Source organism: Ciona robusta, chromosome 1, assembly GCF_009617815.1.
Source record: "Ciona robusta chromosome 1, ASM961781v2".
In the NCBI taxonomy this organism is placed as follows: Eukaryota; Metazoa; Chordata; class Ascidiacea; order Phlebobranchia; family Cionidae; genus Ciona; species Ciona robusta.
Window position 1 is genome coordinate 1963362 of NC_143235.1, and position 24400 is coordinate 1987761.

Here is a 24400-nt window from a genome sequence, read left to right on the forward strand (position 1 = left end):
GACAGAAAATACGCATGGTGCATATATAATTTCTTTATTTCCTGTCCTTTGATCTGTTTTAAACATACTGTTGCAATGTATATACGGTACCGAGACGGTTCGACGTCCTATTTACAGTACGTATAAGGGTAAAAACAAAAACTGCAAAATTAATAAAGTGAAACAAAAAGCCACTGGTCCATTTTTTTAATAAGTTTATACATTTTTATGATACCTTTACGGGCCCTGCATTTTAATTACAAGGGCATTACGCATAAATTATTCTCCCTATACGTACTAGGCAGCTACTGCCCCTCTATGTTACCTGGAACAGTACGGCCCTGACAAACCAATTCCCAGAAACAGATATACTAGTTATGCTATTCAAATGGTTTAATTGCAGTGTCTATTTTTGTGCCGGTGTCCGTAATAAGACGTATACTTATTGAGCCCTATAATATATATATATGTTGCGCGGTAAGTGTTAGCAGTGATATTAACACCTATAAAGTATGGCACAATAATAAATTTACAATTACTGCGCATACCTTAACACTGCCTATACTAGAAATAGGTCGTGACCTTGACTAAAACACGTGAGTTTTTAAACTCCGTTGTCCTATTTGCCATTTATAAAAAAACTGGTATTTCCCACAACGCATGCGTAATTTTTGAACGAGGTACTGCTATACTTAATGCAGTTTCATACCAAACATGTGCAGTACCTGTAGAACACAGTTTAATACACTGCTTTTATGTTGTGTTGGGTAAGATGGTCCATATGTTCTCATGCTCGTTTATCGTCCCGTTTGGTTACTAAAAAAGAATATTTACAGAATCGTACCACCGCAGACCCGCACAGTCGCACACTAAAACAGCGTTGTTAATCGTTCAAATCACCATTATAAAATGAGCTTTAGCTGCTGACTGCTGTATCCTATCTTACCCCATAGCACTAACAAAGTAGGGTGGGGGAAGATGGGACACCTTTTCATTCTATTTTTTGATTCATTTGGTAGTAAAAAAAGAATATTCAAATATTTTTACAAGCGCATCCACACGACTTTCGTAGGCCGTTATTAATTGTTTAAAACACGTTTAGGATATATGTGCTAAAGGTGTCCCGTCTTGTCCCTCCCTACTATAACCTAAATCGTCCAACAATACGTGTACTTGATCATCGCCAAACTCACAAACGTGCCACAGTTAACAGACCTATTGGTGTGTCGATTTTAATAGGACGCCATACTTGAACTCGTTCATTTTATTGCTCTGATCGCAGAATACAATGAGTGAATATATGTATTTTTACGTTAACATGAAAGAATAAGGAAAACTACACCGGAATTTATCATCGTTATGAGTGTATAAACCGTGAGTGCAGCGTGCTAGTGTCGGTGTACATTTGTAGTTAATTTGTATATAGATATAATATACAGATATGTAATTGCAATATATTTAGATAGATACACACGCATAGGTCGAAACGTGTGGGTTGTACAGAAATGTGAAGAAGGGATCTAATTTACACACATACACAGTAAAAGTAGGTATATGGGAATCTAAAATGTCAAATATGCGCGATACGCAATATAATAAATCGTTGAATATATACTAGTTATACAGGGATGTTAAATTTGAAAAATCAGTTATAGGATAGAACTTAGCAGAGAAAGTTTTCCGACGCACTTGCATAGCGCAAATAATGTAAATATTTAAACAAGTTCGAATATACGGGATAGTTAAAACACGTCAAAGTGCGCAAGTAGTATTTTTGGAATGTGTTCGGTCCGACTTTGGATAGGTTCAGGTTAAAAACGCTTATGACAAAACGTGAGTAACGTAAACCAATATGTTTGTTGTTTACTACAATTTAAACAGCTTAGAGCAACATTACACCATAATCAAACGACTAATTAAAGAACAACAAAATCAAATGGCATTACAATACCTAGGTGCTGCTTTGAAAACCAAAAAAACGTCGACGTAACGAAGTGAACTCAATTTGTTAGTTAAATGCATTCCATACGCCAGAATAGGGTATGTAATGAGACCAAAATAGCTTATCAATCGGTACGGCGCAGCGGAAGTGCTCAATGACGTCATCACAATGAGAATTATGACGTTGTGGATAAACAAGTTTGTGGTAAGAGGCAATTACTAAATCCATGCTAAAACAACAAAGTCGCGCAACAAGGAAAACAGCAATGTCCGCCACAAATATTAGTAAGGGTAATCAACCTATTTCCCTAGCGGCTACTGGAGTATTGATTCACGTAGCTAGCTGAGAGCAAAGCCGCTACTTGGGATATGCGATTGACACGGATATATATGAAATGTACAGGACACCAAATGATTGTGGAGACCGAAAATCAATTACCAAGTGCTTTGGGTGGAACGGACCAATAAGATGTGACAAATGCACTGAACAAATTAGGAATGTGCGATTTTGAAAATTTAATTGCTACTGTTACCAAACCTAGAAATTTAGGCTTTGAAAATCATACAAAAATTTCATTTATCTTTAATTAGACTCCATAAAATCAAGAATTACAAAAGTTCGACTATGCTTGGCTGGTGATTAAATATAGTACATACAAACTTGATGTACTATATTTTGCAAAGAGAAAGGAGTATACAATATAGAAATGGTGTAATCACTAAATTGAAAGCTTTTTGGTAAACATTATATCGAAATTATGACTTTTCAATGAGGTGAAGTTAGATTGTAATTGAATTCATTAGAAATGAACAGTTTGATCTATTCTAGTAACTGTAGCACAATTATCAAATTTACAGCCAGTTAGGTGACATATGTGGTTGCAATATTATCAGGGCATTTAAAGGGTTTTAGTTGGATTATTTGTTTCTATGCCCAACACTGCTAACTCAAAATGACAACACAACTACAACAGCTGTTGTTGCATGTTTTTACAAATTGGTGAGCAATTGCTGGCATTACAGCGCATTTAAAACAATCAAAAACTATGCTTTTGATAATGAGCAAATTATACATTTATACAAAGTTTTATATTAAATTGAAAGGTTAGTACAATAATGAAATAAATAGAACAAATAACATACATGCTTAACTGTAGTTCAAGCAGTCACCAACAACATCTAAATTACGCCACAACAAAATCAAATCTGGTAATCAGAAGCGAAAAATTTGAAGGTTTAAAATCCAATGTCTTTATAACGGAACTAATTCATGTTGGCAGCGTTTTTGATGTTCAGTTCTTAAAATTGAATCATTGGACCAAATGGATTGTTTGGATTAAGTTGATTAGCAGTTTGTGCTGGTTGAGCGGGGGGCTGCTGGTATCCCATAGGTGGCTGTGTGTACATACCTTGCGGTCGGACCATACCCATACCTCCCATGGTATTCATAGGCATACCCATCCCGCCAGGCCTTGCACCGTACATTTGTGGCTGTGCACCCATCATAGGAGCTCCATAATAACCCCCAGGTGTCATCATGGTGCTTGGAGCAACTGTAGGCATGTAACTTCCCCCTCCAGTAAGTTGTCTTGCTTCTGGCTTCATTTGCGCTGGGTTGTTACGCTGGCCAAGTGTGAGGTTTTGGTACGCACTTGCCAACGCTGTTTCCAGGTTGCCGTTACCAGTTTGCTGGTTGTTGGGAATTTGTTGACTTTGCGGGTTCATCTGTTGGGTTGGAATGCTAGCCACTGTTGGTGCCATAGTGCTCCCAGTTGGTGAAAATGGGTCTGATGACATGGGTGCAAAGAGGTCAGTTGTATTTGTAGCTTGGGGTTGCTGCATTTGTGGAAAGGAGTTGTTTGTAGGTTGTTGTGAGAAGAGGTTCATACCAGTGTTTCCATACATGTTGGTTTGCATTGCTGGCTGTGTAGGTTGGACATTGAGGGATCCAAATAGATCAAGTGATGATTGTGGAGGACTCTGAGTGAAAGTTGTAGGTGTGGGGCCAAAAAGATCCATTTCAAGTGACGATTGTTGTTGCTGTTGTGGTGGGTTGGTTTGTGCTGCTGGAGGAGAGAAACTCACAGGTGGGTTACTACTCACAGGGTGTGTGGTTTTTATTTCAACTTCTTTTTGTTGTTTAAATTGATTCAATCGTGCTTCTTCTTCCGCCAAAGCAGTCTGCTTGTCTTTTTCGTCAATGCTCTGAAGTGAGGTGTTGAATGCATTGAATGAGCTAACTTGGGCTGCTGTTGCTCCGGTTCTCTTTCCATCAGATTTTTTGCCCTCCATTGCAGCAAGATGCTGCTCCAAAGCATCCAGCAAGCTGCTTGGTGCTTTAGTAAGGTCAGGGATATCTCCTTTGTCAATACCGACTTGCTCGGCCACTTTTAACATTTCCGAAACCTTTTCCATTCTGGTCAAAAACCTTTTGTAAATGTCCAGACTCTCTTTACATTGTGCTTTCTTCATTTCAAAGTACTTTTCCAGTAGGTTGATAATCCCATCATTATAGCATGCGAAAAGCCTGATAAGATCTTTGAAAATCAACAGAAAAGCGGAGTTGATTACGCCACTTGTCAGCTCATTTGGACTTGCATCAAACTCCAACAAGGCATCTAACTGCCTTTGAATAGTGGGCAGTTGTTTAATGAGGTTTTCAGAGGTAAGAGATCGCATTACACCACTTTCTTTGCCCCGCTTTGCCCTTGTGAAGTCGTATGCTACCGTACGGTAAGAAAAAGCTTTCTCATTTAAATACTTGCTATATCTTCTTATATAGGTAGACATATCATAGCCTTGAACGCCCGAATTATCAAGAAAATGTGTAAGATTAAACAGGGAATTCCTTGAAGCAAGATGCTGTAGAAATTTCTCATTCCCATAACACATTAAATGATGTGTTGTTATTAGTGACTTGAAAACTACGACCCACTTTGGTTGTTTGCTTCTTTCGACCAGCATATCAGCTAACTCTGGTATGTTAATGTTGGGTTCATTCGTTAAAGATCTTAAGTAATCCAAATGCTTTTTCTTAGGGCCCATAACTTCTGTAGTTGTAGCTTTACAAACACTTTTTGACATTTCCGAACCAATAATGGTATGTTGAGCAGCATTAAAACGATCGGAAATAGATTGGCCTGCCATTTCTATTATTAACGATGCTAAACTACCAACAGAAAACTAGAATATTCAGTAAACAGGTCGCCCGAGAAGAGAACTAAGGTGACTGCCCGAAAAATATGAGAGAATTTGTGAAAAAGGTAAATCAGGAGTTGTACCTAAATTTAGATGACAATCTCTCCGGTATGCTCATTCTATGTTTGAAAATGTTTATATGCTTGTGTAATGGGGTAATTGATTTATGGTAATAAATACAGATGAATATAATTTTGCTGTAAATTTAGTGTCTAGTCTGTATATTTCTGTAATCTGAAACCTACTGGTACTTTTTGCTGCACTTTGTTAGTTGTCAGTAGGGAAAAAAGCCTAAATCGCTATGTGTTAATAATTTATTACACACCAAATTCAACTATATTCTTTGGGCGCTCCAGTCATTAATATTGGACGCTCGTTACAATTAAACTACGTGGGCAGAACCATAGGTCTATAGTTGGCGATGGTTACGATTGACATTGGAGCTTAGCTACTATAAATGATCACTTCCTCCTAAAGAAATTGAATGAGTGTAACTTATGTATCCTGTATGTCGGAGCAATGACAGTCGTTATACCAGGAATGTCTGCTTTGTGCCCTCTTACGAGTTACAATTACATCTTATGTGACTTCGCGAAAAGAGGCAGGCGCGCTACCAATATATTATAGGACACATTTATTCACAATGGTATAGCAGCGTCGAGCCTCCTAATTGCCTGTCATACACAGACATACTACGCCTACAATCAAGCTGCGTGGGCGGGACTATAGCTCTATTGAATGATTCATAATTATGAGTTACAAGAGCGGGCCAAAGTTCAAATAAATAAACACCTTTTTATTATGGAAATGTTATGCCTTTCGCGAGGAAACACTAGACATTATGCGCTAATGGCATCCAACCTATAGGTGTGTAGGTACAGTTTAATGTCTGCATATTTTACATATTAAATTACAGAAAGTAACATATACGTCTCAGAACTGTGTGTCCGTTAGAGAATAATCTTTTGCGGTAACATGTTTTGCTTAATACTGTCTAGGCTAAAGTCTTAGAAAAGCAGAAATAAAATATCTTAATCGTTGAGACCGACCGAGCTAAATTGCCGAGCGCTAGATGGCGATCGAGAGCAAGTTGCTAATAAACTGCATTGTCTGATCGGATTCCAATAAAATAAAAATAAGCAACCAATCACGTATATAACTTAATGTTATAAAGTAATATCTATTCGAGTTGTACTGTTTTAAACTTAAAAAATTAAATACTTTGTTCTCTTTAGTTTATACTTTATATATAGTCTGAAAGCGTTTTATACCAATACACAATATCAAAAACAAAAATGAAACAAAGATTTTTTTAGACTTTTAATATGCCTGATACCAACATCATATATTTAATGTCCGTGGAATTGGAAATATTACGAACTCCTTATACCAGTGTAAAATTGGGGCAGGCATAATGTTTGTATTACTGGGATTAAAACTTACAATCCGTGGTCGGTTATGACATCACAATCACCGGTATGACATCACAGCGGCGAGCGCGCGGTTAAATAAAGAAATCGACGTAATGTAAACAGTCAGACTTTGCTTGTATTAGCCCAGCTTCTGTTGACAGCGGGTTAAAAAGTCGGCAGTTTTAATCGTTCTGTTTTTACCGTACATGTACAAATAGTATCGCACACCTGCGTCGTTCATGTTAATTGACAAATACCCAGTTGGACACTCTAAATTGGAATTTTATATATATTTTTTTAAAGTGGGACAAAACACAAGCTCCTTCTTCTAGGAAAAGGTGATTGAGTAAATCCAAGAACGAAGCGATTACAACACACACTACAATGTCAAGATCAACTGAGACATCCAATTAGAACTTAAGAACACTAGAAACGACCGCCTACGCCAAGTACGACCAAAGGCTCTTGCACCAATTAATGGAATAGCTCCACCAGTCTTGTGCCTTAATGAACGACTCAACGGAGCAATTGAAAGTTAATTGGCCGTTTTTCGTTTTACTGGATGCCCTACCCGAGTTCGTGCTGCTATTTTAGATTCAAGTACAAGAAAACTCATCTTATTTTGACAACTTGACTTTAGTATCTGCTGATTCATATCAAAGTTTTGTTGAGTCATATAGAAAAAGAAAAAAAGCGATATTCGTTAAGCGTAAAACACCAAACAAAGAAATCAAATAAACAACCATTTTAAAGTTTCCGGAGAGGAAGCATTTGTCTTTGATCTCACTGCAATACTTTATTGGGACAAATATAAACATAAAAAGACGCAAAACAGAAATTGTTCCCAAGTTTGGCGGCTTTTTAGGTGGTGGGAAACGTAAAGTTTTTGGTTAAGCGCCATTTTCGGTAGTCATGTGATATTGTTTATTGCACATATAATATTCGTGGTTTTAAACATTTAACAACGCCCTTTAGAGTCGTGAGGATACGGTTATATACTTTTGCAAATGTTCTTTGCTTTACTACCAAATGGGACGATGAAATAGAATGATAACATGGACCATCTTACCCCAATCTACCATACATACCATATATAGAAAGTTACGGTTACCATATAGAAAGTTAATAAGTGGCAGTTAAAAAAGGGTGATAAACTGATCAAAAACCCCTCCGTTGTCCAGCAACCACAAATCGCTTATTATTTCCATAACGTAACTTTTATTTTCTCTCTAGTTTTATAAAGATCAAAAAATGTATAGGAACCCAAATATAAAGTAAGGTGGGGGGAGATGGGACACCTTTTTATTCTATTTTCTATTCCAATTTAGTAGTAAACAAATAACATTCAAAGAATTATAAAACGGTGTCCTCACGACTCTCATAGGCCGTTGTTTAAATTACGATCAGATTGTTGTAAAATCATGTGCTAAAGGTGTCCCAACTTCCCCCACTAAAACACAATAGTATAAGGAACGACCATATCTTCAGGGCTAAAGGAGGGCGCGCTACCTCTTTTGACAATTAATACAAATTTTTAGTTTATAATACCGTAACACTTAACCTAAAACCCTAATATAAACAGGTAAGCGATTCCACAGCACACGCTTGATGTGTCAAGGTGTGAATGTATCTTAGATTACACATTGTGTTGCGGTTGTTTAATAAGCGGCTTATTCTCTTGTTATCGTCTCGTTTACACTTAACCAAACTAATTCATCATTCTAACCCGATTTTCTACACAAAGAAACCTGTTTGATTTTCCCAAACCCACGTGCAGTCATGCGTGAAGAGGATAAACACGTGACCATCCCACGGTCAATATTTGCGAAGGTAGTCCAGTTACCATTCACCGCCTAATTGGGGTAAAAATGCCCCTTTTGCGCCTTGGTTTGTAACCTTTAACTAGGAAGGTGAACTGAAATTTTACTCCATGAATTTACGGGAAAATGTGCTTGACAGTTTCAAGACACCATGCGTTGTTTTAATGATAAATCCAGTCAGCATAAAACACTGTATAATATATTATTGCATTACTTGTAAACTACAGGAAACAAAACGTGTAAACAAATGATTACCCCTCGGTTTAGATTAGTATGTCAAGCCTCTTACCGACTGTCATATTCTAAAACCACGACCTCTATAATATATCATATTAAAGTAAGCCTTGCTTGAACTAATTTCTGTTGTAAAACCAAGCAACTTTGTTAATTGTTAAAACTTGGAATTTAAAATGTTGCATGATAACCATCTTACCCCATGTTACATTATATTTCGCATGCGAACGTTTCAAATTGCTGCTTTAACCGCTTTTACAGCCAATTCCACGAACACTATAGTTGGGAATATGGTTTTGCGGTATTGGGACATTGGATTTACTAAGTCCTGTTTGTTTAAATTATACGAAGTAACACCAACAACAGTGTAGCATGGCTAAATTGTATTCAACAAAATTAATGAATTTAAAAGCGCGTAAAAGCGAAACGTTGGCAATAAACAAGACAGCAATAAAAGGGTTAAGTAAAAAAAGCATAAAATTCAACATATAGTTTTAAAATGGCTATTCCATACCATATACACCGAAATTGTGGAAAATCTTTGGATAAATCTTTAAGTGAAAACCTAATCTACAACCAATGTATATTGCACCAATTAAACAAGTCCCACACTTATCAATATAACTGCATTGTAACTTTTGCAGCTGTGGTCTAACCCGTACTAAAAGAAAAAGCAACTGCACGAGCGAAAAGCAAAAGAAATATTTAAAAGAACGATTGTTATGTTGGTTGACAAAAGTAAAAGAAAAAGAAATTAAATAAAACCATTTTATATTAAATCTCGTTAGAAGGTGAAACTGACGTTCATTACACCAATCTAAAATAATTGTTTTTCAGAAACAAATAGCTAAGTTAAAATTGAAACCCATTAAAAGCTAAAAATTTCAGACCCCAAACAATACGTCATGGCTTATGCTCCGCAATACAATTAGGTTGGGCACGTAAGTTCCGTGCATTGGGCAGCAAGCTGGACTCGAATGACGTCATCGTTATGACGTAGAAACGTGACGTCATGAAAGTGCAAGGTGCATTTTTGCGCGACTTTTGCGCCCTCTCATCTATGTCGCTAACGCGCTGTAGCGTCGCGGTCGCTTCACAACCCCCTTGGTCGGATCAGCAGCGAATTAAGTTCAGAGCGGGTGAGACATCCCTTTACTCTTAGATCACACCGCAACTACGGGACCTCCGTTGTCCAGGAACGACTCGTTATACGAGGGTGGTGGTCGCTCGCTGTGGGACGACATCGTGCCCGTGCGGTGGCGCTCGTGTTCCGATTGAATACGAGCATGATGTCCGTGTGGCGTTGAGATTGGCAGAAGTGTGACTTGATGGAGTGGCGTGGCGCCACGGGTTGGTGTCATTGGCGGCGACTGGTACTTCTTCATGTGCCGACGCCGCCGATACACTTTGTAGCCCAAAAAACCCAACAGTACAATGAAGAGAACTGCGCATGCGCCAAGGACGACTCCAATTACAAGACCATTGCTTCCTACAGAGGTGCTGTTTTCTGATTGTGTTGGTGCTACGGGATCGACAGGCGGATCAACTGCAAAGAGAAAAAATAGTTTAAACTCAAAACAAAGGATTAAGAAAATGAAGAAGTCTCGCCCAAAACTCGTTTATCATAAACCATCAGTTAACCGACAAAAACAACACGGTTTAAAACTCGATCATATTTCCCTCTGAGGTTTTGGAAACTTTACTTTGTTAAATTAGCGGTACCAGCGACTTTTGGTCAAAGATAATAGAAAAAAATGGTGCTAACAAAAACAAGGTGTGCGCCAACATTCACACAAGGAAGTATCTAGTCAAAGAATTATCCGTTTAAGCGACGCCGTGGCAATGATAGTAAACACAACATGGGGCCAGGGGATAAGTCAGATATCTGGACAAACCAGGCACCAAACCATGGGAACTGTGCCGAGGTTTATCGTGATGATAAATAAACGTAAAGAAAACGATCCGAAGCTACGAGGGCGGTTGTGTTTAGTTGAATTTATGAGTGATTCGAGAAACGCGACGCGGACGCATTTTAGCGTGTAACAATGACGTAACTAGATCTTCGTGAATTGGTAGTGTGATGTCATAATAGGAGATGCGCGATGTAATAATAAACATTAACGGGAAAATCTGAAAATTTACCCGTAACTAGTCTAACGCCGTTTCGTTGCCATTTTTGGCAATATGTAAGAATCGATGTTGCTTCAATAACGGCACCTGGGCATGGGATATCAAAGCGAAATTACGACAAGGTAATTCGTATGCATCAATCTAAGAGCCGACGAAATTAAATTGGGTTTGAGGGGACGATTTTAATATCGTAGCAGTCGTTTTGCTGTAGCCCTACACTGACAAATCGCTACCCGTCGAAACGTGCGCGTAGGTGGCCTTGCCTCTCAGATTACCAATAAACCAACATTGCCACAAAATAATAGGATTTGTGACGTCTTGGATGTCTCGTTTCAAAACCTAGGTTGGTACAAAGTCGAAAAAACTGCGGTTGCTTATTACAAAATCGATTTTTTGACAAGCGCTGTCAAAATATGACTAGATGGAGACGTGCCCATCTGGCTGGACATTAAACTAAATCGAAGCAAACTACGATTTTTTATAAGTAAGTTTTCGAAAATAGATTTTTTATTATATGTTCTATAAAAACCCTACACAAGTTTACAGAAGGCGTTCTCACCTGGATTAATGCTTTGCGGAGGCGTATTCTTGGGTGTGCCTGGTGGTACCACTACCGGGTTATAGTGGGTTGGGGGGTTAGGGTCAATAATAGGCTTGCGATCTGTAACTTTGGGCGGGAGATGGGGCTTGGGGAGATTGTGTTCAGTGGTGTCCACCATTACTCGGTTGTCAACTGTAATAGAAAGAAGTTTATAAAGACTTGTGTTTACTATTTCGGTATATATGGATTTAACTTATTATTCATCGTATGTCAGGACGAAGAATAACACGGCTGTTCTGTTTCATACACCTCGTGCCCGCATACGTGCCCGCATACACATTAGTGGTGAAATTAAAATGTTACAACTTTGACAGCAGGACAACGGGCCATTCATTGTTAAGCATTTTCTCCGAAACCATATTAAACGGATGCATTAAATAATACCAAAGTCACGAAAGGATTTAAAGTTTAGACTTTAGCACGTTAGATCTAAGGCAGTAGGAGACTTGTACAAGAAAACCATAAGTCATTCGTGACGTCAACAACAAGCCTATACAGCTGTTTTTACGGTTAGTTTGTTGCCGTTTGCTTTACTGGTATGGATAATCCTTTCTAGGTTTGTTGTTGGTCTCTAGACACAACTGGTAATCAAAGAGAACGGGCTTGGGCAGGATTAAAAGATTGTAACAATAACAGTGTAAAGAATCGTGTCTCAGATTCGAGCGTTTTTAACCGCAAGTTTTCGTCCTGCTCAAGGTTGATAACTCCACCCAAAAAGTTTCATTTGTGGTGTATAGGATTTCTATGCCCACAAGTTTAGGTTTTCTATGGGCTAACCACAAGTCGAAAAACGCGGAAAACGGGGTGTACAAATGTCTTTGTAAATATTTTGCTATAAGCAAAAACAGACATGCTTTAAAGGTTGGACGCCGCGAGATGATTTTAATGAGGCTTAAAAAAGTCAGTTTAGCGCAAAAACCAAACACGCTTTTGACAGATTGATCGATGGGCTTGTAATTAGAACAGAGGTTCGCAAGCATTGGTGAAACAATTAGGCTGGATTTTTTCCAAATATGATAGCAAAATACTTAACGGAAATGCCTGTTATTTTAAATGTGTGTTGGGTAACGTTTTTCTTTAAGTCTAAACGCGCACATCGTTTTAGTTTGAAAGCACAACGGTACAATTGAGTATACAAACATGAAAAACATTATATCATTCTTAATCTGGGCGGGTTCATTTGCTTAATCTGATTACAATAGCCACGCCTAAATCCATTTTACAACAGTTTCACAGGAATTACATCAAGTAGAATTATTCACAGTTGCAATGGGGCGAATGAACGCAAACAATAAGAAACTCGAGCAGCTGTGGTACGCAGCATGGAAGCAACGCTTCAGACACGTACCAGATATAAGGTGCAAATAAGCCATACAGACCCACTATTGATGAATGACCAATGACCGATGGTGTTAACGACAGACCACGTCAAAAATGACAACACCTCAACTTAGATACGATTTTTCTATTCTATGTGAGGGAGGACCGATAAGCAGAAAATGTGGGACTGCTCCAACACATATCTTTCATTTTATATAAGCGAGACATTACAACTATAGACATATACGACCTTGGAATTAGGCCATAAGTGGATCCTTACTCCAGTATAGCCACTTTATATTTAAAAGTGTAAAGAAATGCTCTTATTGCTAATATATTTGTTAAGAATAAAGGAATTTTAGATACGTCTTAATATATCTTCGTATACACATAAGTGTAGCAAATGTCCGTTAATATTAAAAATATCAAGGTATGAAAAGGAGCAACTTTCTAGAAGCGTGCAAATCATTTTCCGCCACATTAAAATTATACCCAAATCTAACATTCTTGTGGCCCTAATCGAATTTTGTGGTTTTATTCGATACCGCAAAGTTGAAAATCACGATTTGCGAGTCCGATGCGCTTTTCGTTTACTTTCACACCGATTCGAATTTCCGCGAGGGCATTAAAAATCAATTACCCTTATATCTCCACGGTCCGCACCGGCAGATGTTGCCCAAAACAGCAATTTTAAAGCAACGAGCCCCACACCGGTCGACAGTTTTCAGATTTTGTTAAAGTCCATCGGTAAAGAATTTAAATTCGTAAAACCCGTAAATTTGATCGAAGAGCTAAGAAAATGGCCTTAACGCAGTTAATAGCGGCTTCTTGTGTGCGCGGTTGCAGATACCTAATCCGTAACACCGGCGTGAAAAAACTGGCCAGTACTTCAAAGGAGGAAACGGAATTCCTGGCCCAACTGACCAGGCGGTAGAGTTTGATTGATGAATGCTGCTCAGGTGTTTCAGTGCAAGTCAAGTTTACAAACCGACTTCGCACGTTTTATGGTGAATTTAAACGCTTGGAATACTCGCGTGAAAAGTAACTGGACAAAAGCAAATATTTTGTTTGGAATAATAAGTCCGGGCAAGATGGATTCCGTTAGAGCAAAATATATGTTTTACGTTATATCAACAACTAACGTTCACATTTAAATGTTATTGGTTAATTGAGTGTATTATGCCATTTATACAAAATACTGGTTGTTGAGGTTCAATAAATACACATTCTCACGTACATAATTTGCCCATAACTATAAAGGTGCTGTGTCTATACAGTTATACACATCTTCTAACACAATGCGGTGGCATTGGGTAAACGTTCTGATGTTACTTCGATGTTTATCACAAGTTGGTGACGCGGTACCAGGGTTTCGTGCCCATATACTACGTCACAGATTTACCACTTTTGACAGTCGGGAATTTTAATGAAACCTGACTTTTTATCTCGGTCGCGATTTATTTGAAAGCTTTTGCGCGATTGCAATTAGTGTTTCCAGCTAAAATACATTTTCCAACGTTAAACTATTTAAAAAAAGCGAGTGTTTGGGATTTGGCAACACTTGAGTTAGGCCTTAATAAAAATGTATCGACAAATTACATTTTGAAATTAAATGGTGCGATCTAGGTAGAGGTAGCGGTTTGTGACCAATAACAAGCGGATATGTTACCAAAACTAACAAAATATCATTTGCCCTTTAATGCCGTGTGATAAAAAGACACCCGTGTGGCGGTGTTATAAGATACGATGTTGTTACTACATGCGAGAATAAACAAAGGACATTCGTTCATTCTGATGTTCCAGTAGCACATACCTTTATGGTATTTAAAAGAACACTATTCATTACTCAAATTCATTCACGCTTGTAACAGATTTGATATAATTAAGAGACCAAACAAATTGTCATGCTATTACTCATATATCGGTTTTGTAATTGCTTCAATGTAAGCGTCAAATTAACGTAGAAGAATCTAATTTAAACTCTAAGAAATCTTGAATACGAATTATGTACTTGAGACATATTTCAATTAATGTACCAAACACCAGGTTTGGTTTAAGTATGTTTTTGATGCAATCGTTGTTTAAAGAGCGTTCTTTTAATTGTTGAAACCACAATGAGGAAATATGAATATTGTGTGCGAACATCCATCTTACCCAACTGTACTATACATTTAAAAATGTATGTGAAAGAACATTATTTGCATTTAAAAAGCTGCATACTTTTTACATTAGATTCCTGCTCAATGCACCCCCAGACACTCTACAAACACATGGGAGGCTACAATATCCAGCCAGGCGTTTAACCTCGTCTAAAAGTGAATCAGACATTCGGAATTGCAAAGAATTCGGCCTGTTTGCGACCCTTTGCCATCTGTATTGCTACCCTAATAAGGGAGTACATCGGTAGATATAAAACCATGGATTGAATTACAAGCATTCGCTCCGGGCGCACTTAATATTGCGTCTGCATGTAACTTAATACACGGTCGTCTATACTCCAGGCACACCAGTTCCCACTTAACGCAAGATACTAGAGTTCAGGACCGGATGCTAGTTAAGATAACGCGCGACATTTTTTCGACGTCTGACTTTCAAATACAGGTGTAACCAACGTCGGCAATGTTGCTTTTGAGGGTCAAAGGCTAAATGTGCTTAGCGCTAATAACGCACCTGGGTGCTCGGTCCCCTTGTAACAGCATTACTGCGAGTTAGCAAGCCAGCACGATGACAAAGGGAACGAAAGCATGAAAATCGATTGAAAAGCTGTTTATTATTCTTGCTCAAACGCAACGCAGACCATTCGTCTTCTCTCATACGTGCTTAGAGCGGGGACGTCAGACAGTAAAGTTTAAAATCTGACCCCAGCTCTAGGGCGGCGCGAACGAGTGCTTTGGAAACAGACTTATGTCTGTATTAGCCGTTACCCCATTGATAATAATACCTGATTTTTGGCAACGTGCGGAGGAAATGCATGTGGCGCGAAAGTAGCTAAAAGCAGAACTATTACTCCGAACTTAACACCTAGTTGCATTACACGCATCAGTTGTTTCGGTTACTGTTCAGCGAATAAACGTCACGGTTGGAGTAAAACTCAACTTGACTTACACTCCTACGGCAATTAGGTTATTTACTCAGAAGATACGGACACGCACCGCGGTAAACAATGCAATAAATCACAATTACGAGCCTCGTTATAAACCTAATAGGCATGGGGTGATAAAACCCTTGAATTGTTATTCAATTCACACCTTTTCGGCATGCGGTCTTTTCGACAACAAGAAAACTTCCTCGGCGGTCGAGAATACCAACGCCCGGGCAAGGTCAAGCCGCCGAAATCGATATTTTACCGAGGAAACCAATCATTGGGCGTCTATGCGCTGTTCGTGGGGCCTGGAGTTGCAGGATTGCCTCGAAGTTGTGAATAATTAAACAATTCCGAAGTCACATTGATTACTGTTAATATTGAATTATTACTTCGCCCGGGAAAGGTCGGACTTGAAAACAATTTAGACTTCTTTAACTCCGTTCTATTGATCACAGTCTGCTTTCAATACAATTAACGATTTTTGCTAAATCAGGAGTTTGCGCGGCTTGTTTTCGCTTGCATTTGATTAATAGGCGGTAATTTCTGTTAGATGAATCATAGTCTACTCTACAGAATTACCGCACAGCCACGTCGCTAGTCCTCGCTAACCTGAACCCACCACTTCAGATCTAAGATCGTAATCGACACCGTCGGAAGTCCGTGACGTCATCGTGACGTAAATGGAAGCGGTCACTGGACACGGGCGATTGCAAGTTTCAATTCTTGATAGCGTGTATCTTTGAAGCGGAGATTTGGAAACAATAGACTTAACTTTGAGCCGAACGACAAGAGTCTTGGGTTTAGGTGCGTAACTGGCAACAAAACAACATCAGCTATTCCCAGAACACCTTGCCATGGGTGTAATGCAAACCTTGGACTGCGGAAATAGCGGATCTCTAAGCTTATGGTCTGTTGCCTTTACGCCTTTCGTTAACGCAACAACGATGCGAAAAACACGGAGCAAAATACTTGGTTATGTATGCAAGATTGGGTTACAGCTAGATTAGTTTCTGCGGCTAAAACGGCGCCGTGGAATTTTTAACGTGGTTGGTATAAGGGGTGTTTACCTACTTCAAGATTATATAAGAGGTTGGGTAAGACGGTTCATCCTTTCATTATCTTTTATTGTTAAAAATATTTACAGAATTATATAACCGCATCCTCACGACTCTAAAAGAGTGTTGTTAATTGTTCAAAACACGATCAGAAATATGGGACAAATGCTAAAGGTATCCATCTTATCATCCTACTTTATAACTGATGCACTCAAGTCTTGAACGTGGTTAACATAGACATCTTATATGTTAGACCGCCCCACCGAAATCGTATACGCTCTCTACGTAATTCAGCAGGTGTACGGTCTAAGTTTAAGCTCAGTCTTTACCTAAGAGGTATTCGACACCTTTCATAGGTTTATCATATGATGATCTTGACGCGCCGTGATTAATGAGTGAAATTTCACGAATTCCGGAAAGAAAGGAGTTATAGGTGTTTGGTAATGCAACAATATGGCTACACACGAAAACGTCTGTCTTAAAACCCATCGGAGTATATTACGTTTACATACCGGAAACACGGTATATGGGTCTAAATAACTGGCAATATTTATAGATTCTTGAAAATAACTTTTACGTTTGTTATTTTACCAGCGAAAAAGTGCTGCCGACTGCATTCCGAAAATGGGCGTTAAGAAAACTAAAGGTCATGTTGTTGGGAAGAAAAGGGTAAAACTGATAAAGGGCTATAGAGATGCGGACTTTACATTCATAGAAAGCGGTCAAGGGAACAGAGTAATGATGGATTGGGTAAACAAGCTATGGCTGTGGCATTCAATACGAAGGTTAATATCGTCCTTAGGTAGTGGTTGGTAGTTCCTTTGACCTTTACAAATGCTTGCTTGTCTACAGACCGCACTACTAAGTTTTCTAATGTTCGGTTTGGAATTCGGTTGCTGTTCCCGAATCGGCACGTCGCGGAATTTATTCGCGTCACAATGAACGCGACGCTGAATCGCGGTTAGAACACGTTCGACAAACAGTGGATTCGATTACCCTTATCTGCCCCCGCGCTTGAATAAATCAAGACAAGAACCTGTCCAAGATATTTACCACAAACTTTTTGCGCACCAAAGATAAACTAAGACATACAATTTTTTAATATGAAATATTTCAGGTTAAGATGTGACATGCTTTTCATTACTTTTATCGTTTCATTCAAAATGTTACAGAAATATAACCGTTTCTTACGACTCTAAGAACGTGGTTAATGTCAAAAAACATAATTAGGAAATATTGAGTATTGTGTGTTAACGATATCTATCTTATCCCTAGTATACCTTAAAGCTTGGTAGCAAGAGTGACAGGGCATTTTTTTTATGAAGAAACCGCAAAATCCTATTAGTCGGGAATTCGCAACTGACAGCAAATAAAAGTTTGCCTGGCAATGCATGAACTTTTCAATTTCGTCCAATTTCCCCTGCTTTACATAAGGGTCTGATCGATGGTTTTATTTGAAAGGGGGCTTTGTATTAAATTAGAACCTCGATCAATCCGTGCAAATAATAAGGAGCACGATTTTGCAATCGCAATGTTTGAGGAATAAGAAATTTTTAAACAGGAGAGCTTTGAAACCAAACGGTCGGTAAATAAGACGAGAAGAGTGTTTATAATTCATCATTTCAGCAGTGTATGAAGTTCTATAAGCAGACTACAGTCTGTGTCTGTGCTCGCCTTTCGTGTTCATTGAGCGAATACACGTAACTGCAGGTGCGCGGAATTACTGTGTCAAATTTGATTTATTGACGTGTTGGGTGTTTTGGTGGCCCCTGCCTATTCATTTTGCGCATCCGGTAAAAGGGCTTTAACCTTGTGTGGAAGGATTAGGGGCGTTCGATTCAACGCACAAACAACCGGGTCTAAGCACAATGGCGTAAATTACAGTCATTTGGAGAAATATGGCACTTGGGCGATACGTGTAAAATATTTGGACGGTTTCCGGATCGGTTTGTTGGAATTTGTTGGCTGCGAAAATATGAAGATTGGGCTTGCGTTGTATTAACGTGGGTGTTAAAACGAATAACGATCAAAGAAACGGCTTTTATTAAAGGTGGCTTCACGGGGAATGTTGGTGGTAAAATGGGAGCCTGATTGATGCACTCGGCAGAGATTTCTGACGTATATGAAAGAGTCAGGCAATTTAAGAAGGGACCTGTAACTTAAGAACTCGTCGACGTGCGAAAGTTGCTTTTGAGTGAAACTCTCAGATGGTAGAAATACTTCCGATGTAAGATAGGCACGTCCCGTGCAAACCATCGGTTCTTCAGCGGTAAAATAGAAGCTGAAATGAACGGGGTAACCTACGTAGGTCGCAACCTTGTCATCACTAGGCTAATGCTGCCAGGTGTCTATCAACATGCGACGGCTCAACGGTATATAGCGTGGCGCTATTACCGCTAGTGATGCCGCTAATGAACTGGGACACGTCGGGGCAAGACGGCGAAGTTGCGCTGATATACGCGCTAAATAAACATGTCACCTAGAGACAACTTTTAAACGTGAAAACATGGCGCCCGAAAAGTAAGAAAATATCTGGCAACACTGGAACGGTGATGCTCTGACTCACGGAGAACAAAAGCCGCTTGTTTTGGTTCAAGGGCAGACTCGCTTGGCTGGAAAAAACACAAGATGACTTTCTGTTCTAATGTTGTTGATTTGTACAAGATTTCGTGGCGTAGGCCGTGTCACGACTAAATAAAAGACACAAAAGCATCGCTTCTACGGAGATTAATAGAACGTAATGATTGACACGTCGACGGCTTGCGGGCTTCGTGAGTGCCGTAGCATTGATTTAGGGCATTAGGAAATATTAAGCCATGCTAAAATGCAATTCTGTCGACACGTAACAGAAGTCATGACGATATGACGTAGGTATGGTTGAATATTTGTGCAATAGGGCCAGGAGAATAAAAACTTTGACTGCTATATTAAATTACATAAACCTGGGAGGCAGCCGTCAAAAACATCACGTTCTGTAAATGTTTTCGTGGGTTTAATTATTTTGAAGCTTCATTCACAAACCAAAAGCAGGTACCGGGTCTCTGTCAAATGCAATCGGATTTGACACAAAAGAAAACGAACAACACACTGTTACCCGATCCAGGCTACAAGTACAAGGTCAAGTGTGGGGTCCATTTTGCAGACAAGCTCCCAGGCCCCATGGGATCTGCAGGCCATGGAACTATGTTCTTATTTTGTTTTGTAAACTGCGGCTCAATTGAGCAAACGCTTAAGAAACTGGCTTTAAAGCCGAGACCCACAACCTAGCATTCAAGCTTATACAGGCAGTTATTTCTCATATTGAAGAAAAAAAATCGTTGTTTTCCTTTTACTAATTCGTAACAAAGTTCGCAAGTTGTTTGCTATCAGTGCTTTAAGTTATACCTTTAATAAATCGTTGCAAATTCGAGAAAAAATCACCAACTTTCCACTATGGGTTACTTGTTCGTATTTGTGGGATTTATATTGAGTGGATGACGCCATACCACACCTGCTATCATGGATTGATCATCCTTAATACAACTGCGCCGGATTTCACGCTAGATTAGAATTGTTAAAGATGAAATCGAAACTAAGTTTAATCGTGCAGCAATCTTTTAATTTCAGCTTTTGTAATTTACAAGACAACTTTGCGCAGAATGTCCCGTATTGCTTATGTGTTTTAATAATTACCAGCGCTCTTTTAGAGTTATACGGTTACATAATTCTGTAAATATTCTTTGTTTGCTACCAAATGGGACGATAAAACAAGATGAAAGCACGGACCATCTTACCCCAACCCTATCGCATATTCCACTTAAATATGATCGAAGAGATAAACAAAAAGTCTACACAATTCTCCATACTGGACAATGCAGCCAATTTCCTCTGACCACCTGGATCGACATTCTTTCGAGCTTGTTGTTTTGGTCAGTATCGTAACGTATTGCAACAGCAAGCAGGTTGGAGGAGCGGCAGCTTTTAAGTGAGCTATTTTTACCCCGGGCCAATTATAGCGGGACAATTAGGTTTATTTGGTAACAGTAAGCTTCTATGCCTAAAACGGGGGGTCTAACCCAAGTCCTTAACTTGGCGATTTAGAAATTCAGGTAAAGACTAAAGATTGTTGAAACCAATAACATTAGTCAAGAGCACCGACAGTTCTGTCTCTGTTTGGGACTCGAAACACCGCGACTATGAAGGCGTGAAGCTTCAGAGTTTTTACCGATGACCAATATTTCTTACGATTACAATTGTAATGCTGTTTAAACTAAATGTTTAATTACATTTGTGTTTGTAGGAAAAAAACAGTCACGTTATAAATCGAGAATGATTTATACCTTCGTTTCAACCAAAAGCGTGTTATAACGACTGTTGTTTCACCCTAAATTCCCATTATTTTACGATGTTGTATATTGCTCAAGACTTTCGTTACCGTGACCGAAGGTACAAAATGTAGTTGTGCCTTTATCATTCATATGTAAACCGTGTTGTAGGCCACATATACCCCATACATTACCCCTATTTAGCAGACATGGTTAGATCGGCCACTCATGCGCAAGACAGGATCCCGACAGGCAATTACTTTAAAACGGGGCAACGATCCGTTTACCCAACAAAATTTCAGGCCCAAACTGGTTTAATCCTGTTCTTACTGCCAGACCAGTTCCGATGTGTCCAGTTACCTAATGGCGCCTATTTGTTGCTTATAAGCAAAATCTGGGGACAATCTGTCTTTAACGAATAAAGCCGAAGACACAAGACACGCGCATTAAATTCTTGGCTCCCAGATCTCTATGGTTTCGGTAACCCAGTGGTTCCCTATCTAAGGTACGTATTTGGTAAGGTGCGAGTTTCTCACGCGAATATATGAAGTTTTGGCTTGTACAAAATCAAAAAACACAAAAGAAATCAAGACATTGAGTGACATTATAACGTATACTACAGCTGATGATTTTCAAGTCGCGTAAGTTGTACGTGCACGAAACTAAAATAGTTTGGAAACACTGGCATAACGTAATTGAACTTGAATTTCTGTCTGGTTTACAGCCGAGTGCGAATATGGAGCGAGAATGAACTAATCAGGCGCTTGGCTTCGTTTAAGTGAACAGGAACCAACAGTCAAGGAAGGCCTTTTGGTTTTGGCTCGTCGGTCTAGCTAGCCATATCAAACACCTAATTGGAAGTTTCAGGCCACTGCTTCAGCGCGGCTGAGGTTAGCCGACTAATTGACGCGTTTTTTGGCAGAGTATGCGATTTCTTAACATCGTTAGACACGCTCAAGTGATTGGAGGAAAACGATTGATGTTAGGTCACGTGGGCCTCATAACCTTGCACGCTTCAGTGCGCACGGGGTGAGTCAGAATAGAAATCTTAAACTTACCGATTGGGGTATCTTCTGGGTGAACTCTGAGCTCTAATTTCATGTTCATTCTCGTGCAGACTCCGCCTTGAAGACTTTCGATGCCGGATTTAGTTCCGTCAGATGTCGCTGTAACAAATAAAGTTTTTAAATGCATAATCAAATGACACTTATAACAAATGAATAATACTCATTTGGGTTACCGACAGTGGTTGTAACACGGGTGTTCGACGAAAGCTTATAAGTTAAGTTTTTAACTTTGTGAGTGATTATTTTTATGCGTGGCTAACAATATAGGAAACGCATAAGCAACCACTGGGTTTGAGCAATTGTTATTAAGTGATTTGCTCAAACACATATAATCCCATAGTAATAGCAGCGCCGAGCATCGAACCCACAACCTTTATTCTTATTAGGGCGCTTGCTCTTAGCAGTGCACCGTTGGTTGCGCAACATTTAGGAACTTTAAACATGCGTCACTGTTTGAGTCACACGTTGGCACACTTGGTATAATCAGCTCTACTGATAACTTAAGTAACTTACAAGAATGGCCCAACTAGCTATACATTTTTAGGGGAAATAAAAAGTCTATCTAAAACTCTTCGCGATTAAAAAGCTTTAACAATTTGTTTAGTAAACGATACAAAAATTTAAATTTTTTCATGATATAATAGTTTGGTTTAAAAAAATACAAGTCAGATCTAAGATGGCCTAATTATAGCGTTTGGGGTTAAAACAGCGAATGCAGTAAGGTTATCAGTGGCAATCAATGAGGTATGGGAAAATAGCAGCGGGTATCTGTAAGCGCTGTTCCCATGACTAGCCACTTATCGTATCACTGTGTCTGTTTAAAACAGCACGAAGTAAGAAGCAGACCATTAAGTTACTACCGGTCACTGTGATGTAACCAAGCGTAAAGAAAAATGGTTTGTGACATCACAGTGCGCAAGCTGCGTCATAGAAGAAATACTATCGATTTTAATATTATTTTTAGCAAGGGTTTATATATAAATAGTAGGTCGGGGTAAGATGGTACGTTTTTCTCAATTAACCCCCCTCCCAAAAAAATACAAGCGAGTCTAAAATAGCGTTGTTGGTTGTTAAACACGGATAGAAAATATTGGGATATTAAGTTCTGTTTCCATCATTCCCTTCAGAACTATATAGATATATATATGTACATAGGCGCTATGTTGGGGGTTGAATTGACAAACACACATCACGAGCATTCCTAAATAAGCATATACCCCTCACGTTGTTAGGAAACCGTTAAAAGGAGCTGGGATCAAGTCCCATGTCGTAATATTCACAACAAAGCTGTCTTTAAGGTTCATTTCAGGCCAGTGGTTCCAGGGCACCAGATGTTGGTTATGTTTGGTGTAGCGGATGCAGGTGCGGTAAAATATCTTGCAACACTGAAATTCTTTGACAAACTTTTGCTTCCGAGGAGACAAGCCGTTTGTTGTCGGTTGTCGGGTGGTTTACCAAAACTCGGCAAGTGAAATGTTTTTGTCCACGAAATATAAACAAAGGTGCGATCTGATGAAACGGGACAAGTAGAGAAGGATTTCAACGATGCATTAAAGAGCAAGGCTTCAGATAGATTTTTCGGGTGAAATCTAAAGACATTTTTCGAATTTTATACCAAGTTTTTTTGCGACCAATTAATCTGCTATGCGATTGGCACGTGACACAGGACACGCATGAGTGATCCTGCACGCCCTAGCTTTCTTGTATGTCGGGACTTGAAAGGGGAAATGCTTTCATGTCAAGCTAGGGCTGGGGGCTGGTTAAAAACAAGGTAACGATGGATAAGTCAGTGGTGAAACGCTCTACATATCGGGCTGCTGCTTTAAGAGGTCTAAGCGCATTTCCTATAGTGCACAAAAGAGTTTTTTTAAAGAAGTTCTTTTAATTGAAAGTTCCAGCCCGAAACTTGCGTTTCCGCAATACTATCTTAAGCGACCGGGTGCCTGTCGGTAAAAACAACATTTCAGCACAAAATAAACAAAATGCCCGTCTAAAAATAAACCGTAATCGCCCACAAGTGTCCCAGGGGTAAATCGACTCTCTTAATCGGATTCCGAAGCCTTATGAGTGGGGCAACGAACCCAGAGGGTAAGATGCGCCTGTTAAATGAGGCGAGCGCTCCAAGAAACGCGTTAAATGTCTATCTCGAGGCGATGTGTTGAAACAACTATCGACCACCCGTGTGTTGAGTGCCTTTGACATTGAATTTCACTCGCTCATAAAATGCTGCAAACTCGCAGTGAAAAGGATGGCA

The 24400-nt window shown here is 39.2% G+C and overlaps 2 protein-coding genes across 2 annotated transcripts in view; both read right to left on the minus strand.

The window, feature by feature from the left end:
• Positions 1 to 2421: 2421 nt before the first annotated feature.
• On the minus strand, positions 2422 to 5173 carry LOC149741256 (phosphatidylinositol-binding clathrin assembly protein LAP-like). Its single transcript, XM_089893886.1, has one exon. It carries the CDS (start codon positions 5065 to 5067, stop codon positions 3220 to 3222), a length of 1848 nt encoding a protein of 615 aa, XP_089750012.1. The 5' UTR covers positions 5068 to 5173; the 3' UTR covers positions 2422 to 3219.
• A 3779-nt stretch (positions 5174 to 8952) lies between these two features.
• Positions 8953 to 24400, minus strand: part of LOC149741257 (uncharacterized) — a 36368-nt gene continuing 20920 nt past the window's right edge. The window contains exons 3-5 of the mRNA XM_089893888.1: positions 22138 to 22245; positions 11274 to 11447; positions 8953 to 10130 (exon numbers count right to left, since the gene is read on the minus strand). Coding sequence (XP_089750014.1) covers positions 9748 to 10130; positions 11274 to 11447; positions 22138 to 22245 — 665 coding nt within the window. The 3' untranslated portion in view covers positions 8953 to 9747. The remainder of the gene's footprint in view (positions 10131 to 11273; positions 11448 to 22137; positions 22246 to 24400) is intronic.

Coding starts and splice junctions, on each gene's coding strand:
- LOC149741256 (XM_089893886.1), bottom strand. CDS start 5,067: ATGGCAGGCCAATCTATTTCCGATCGTTTTAATGCTGCTCAACATACC.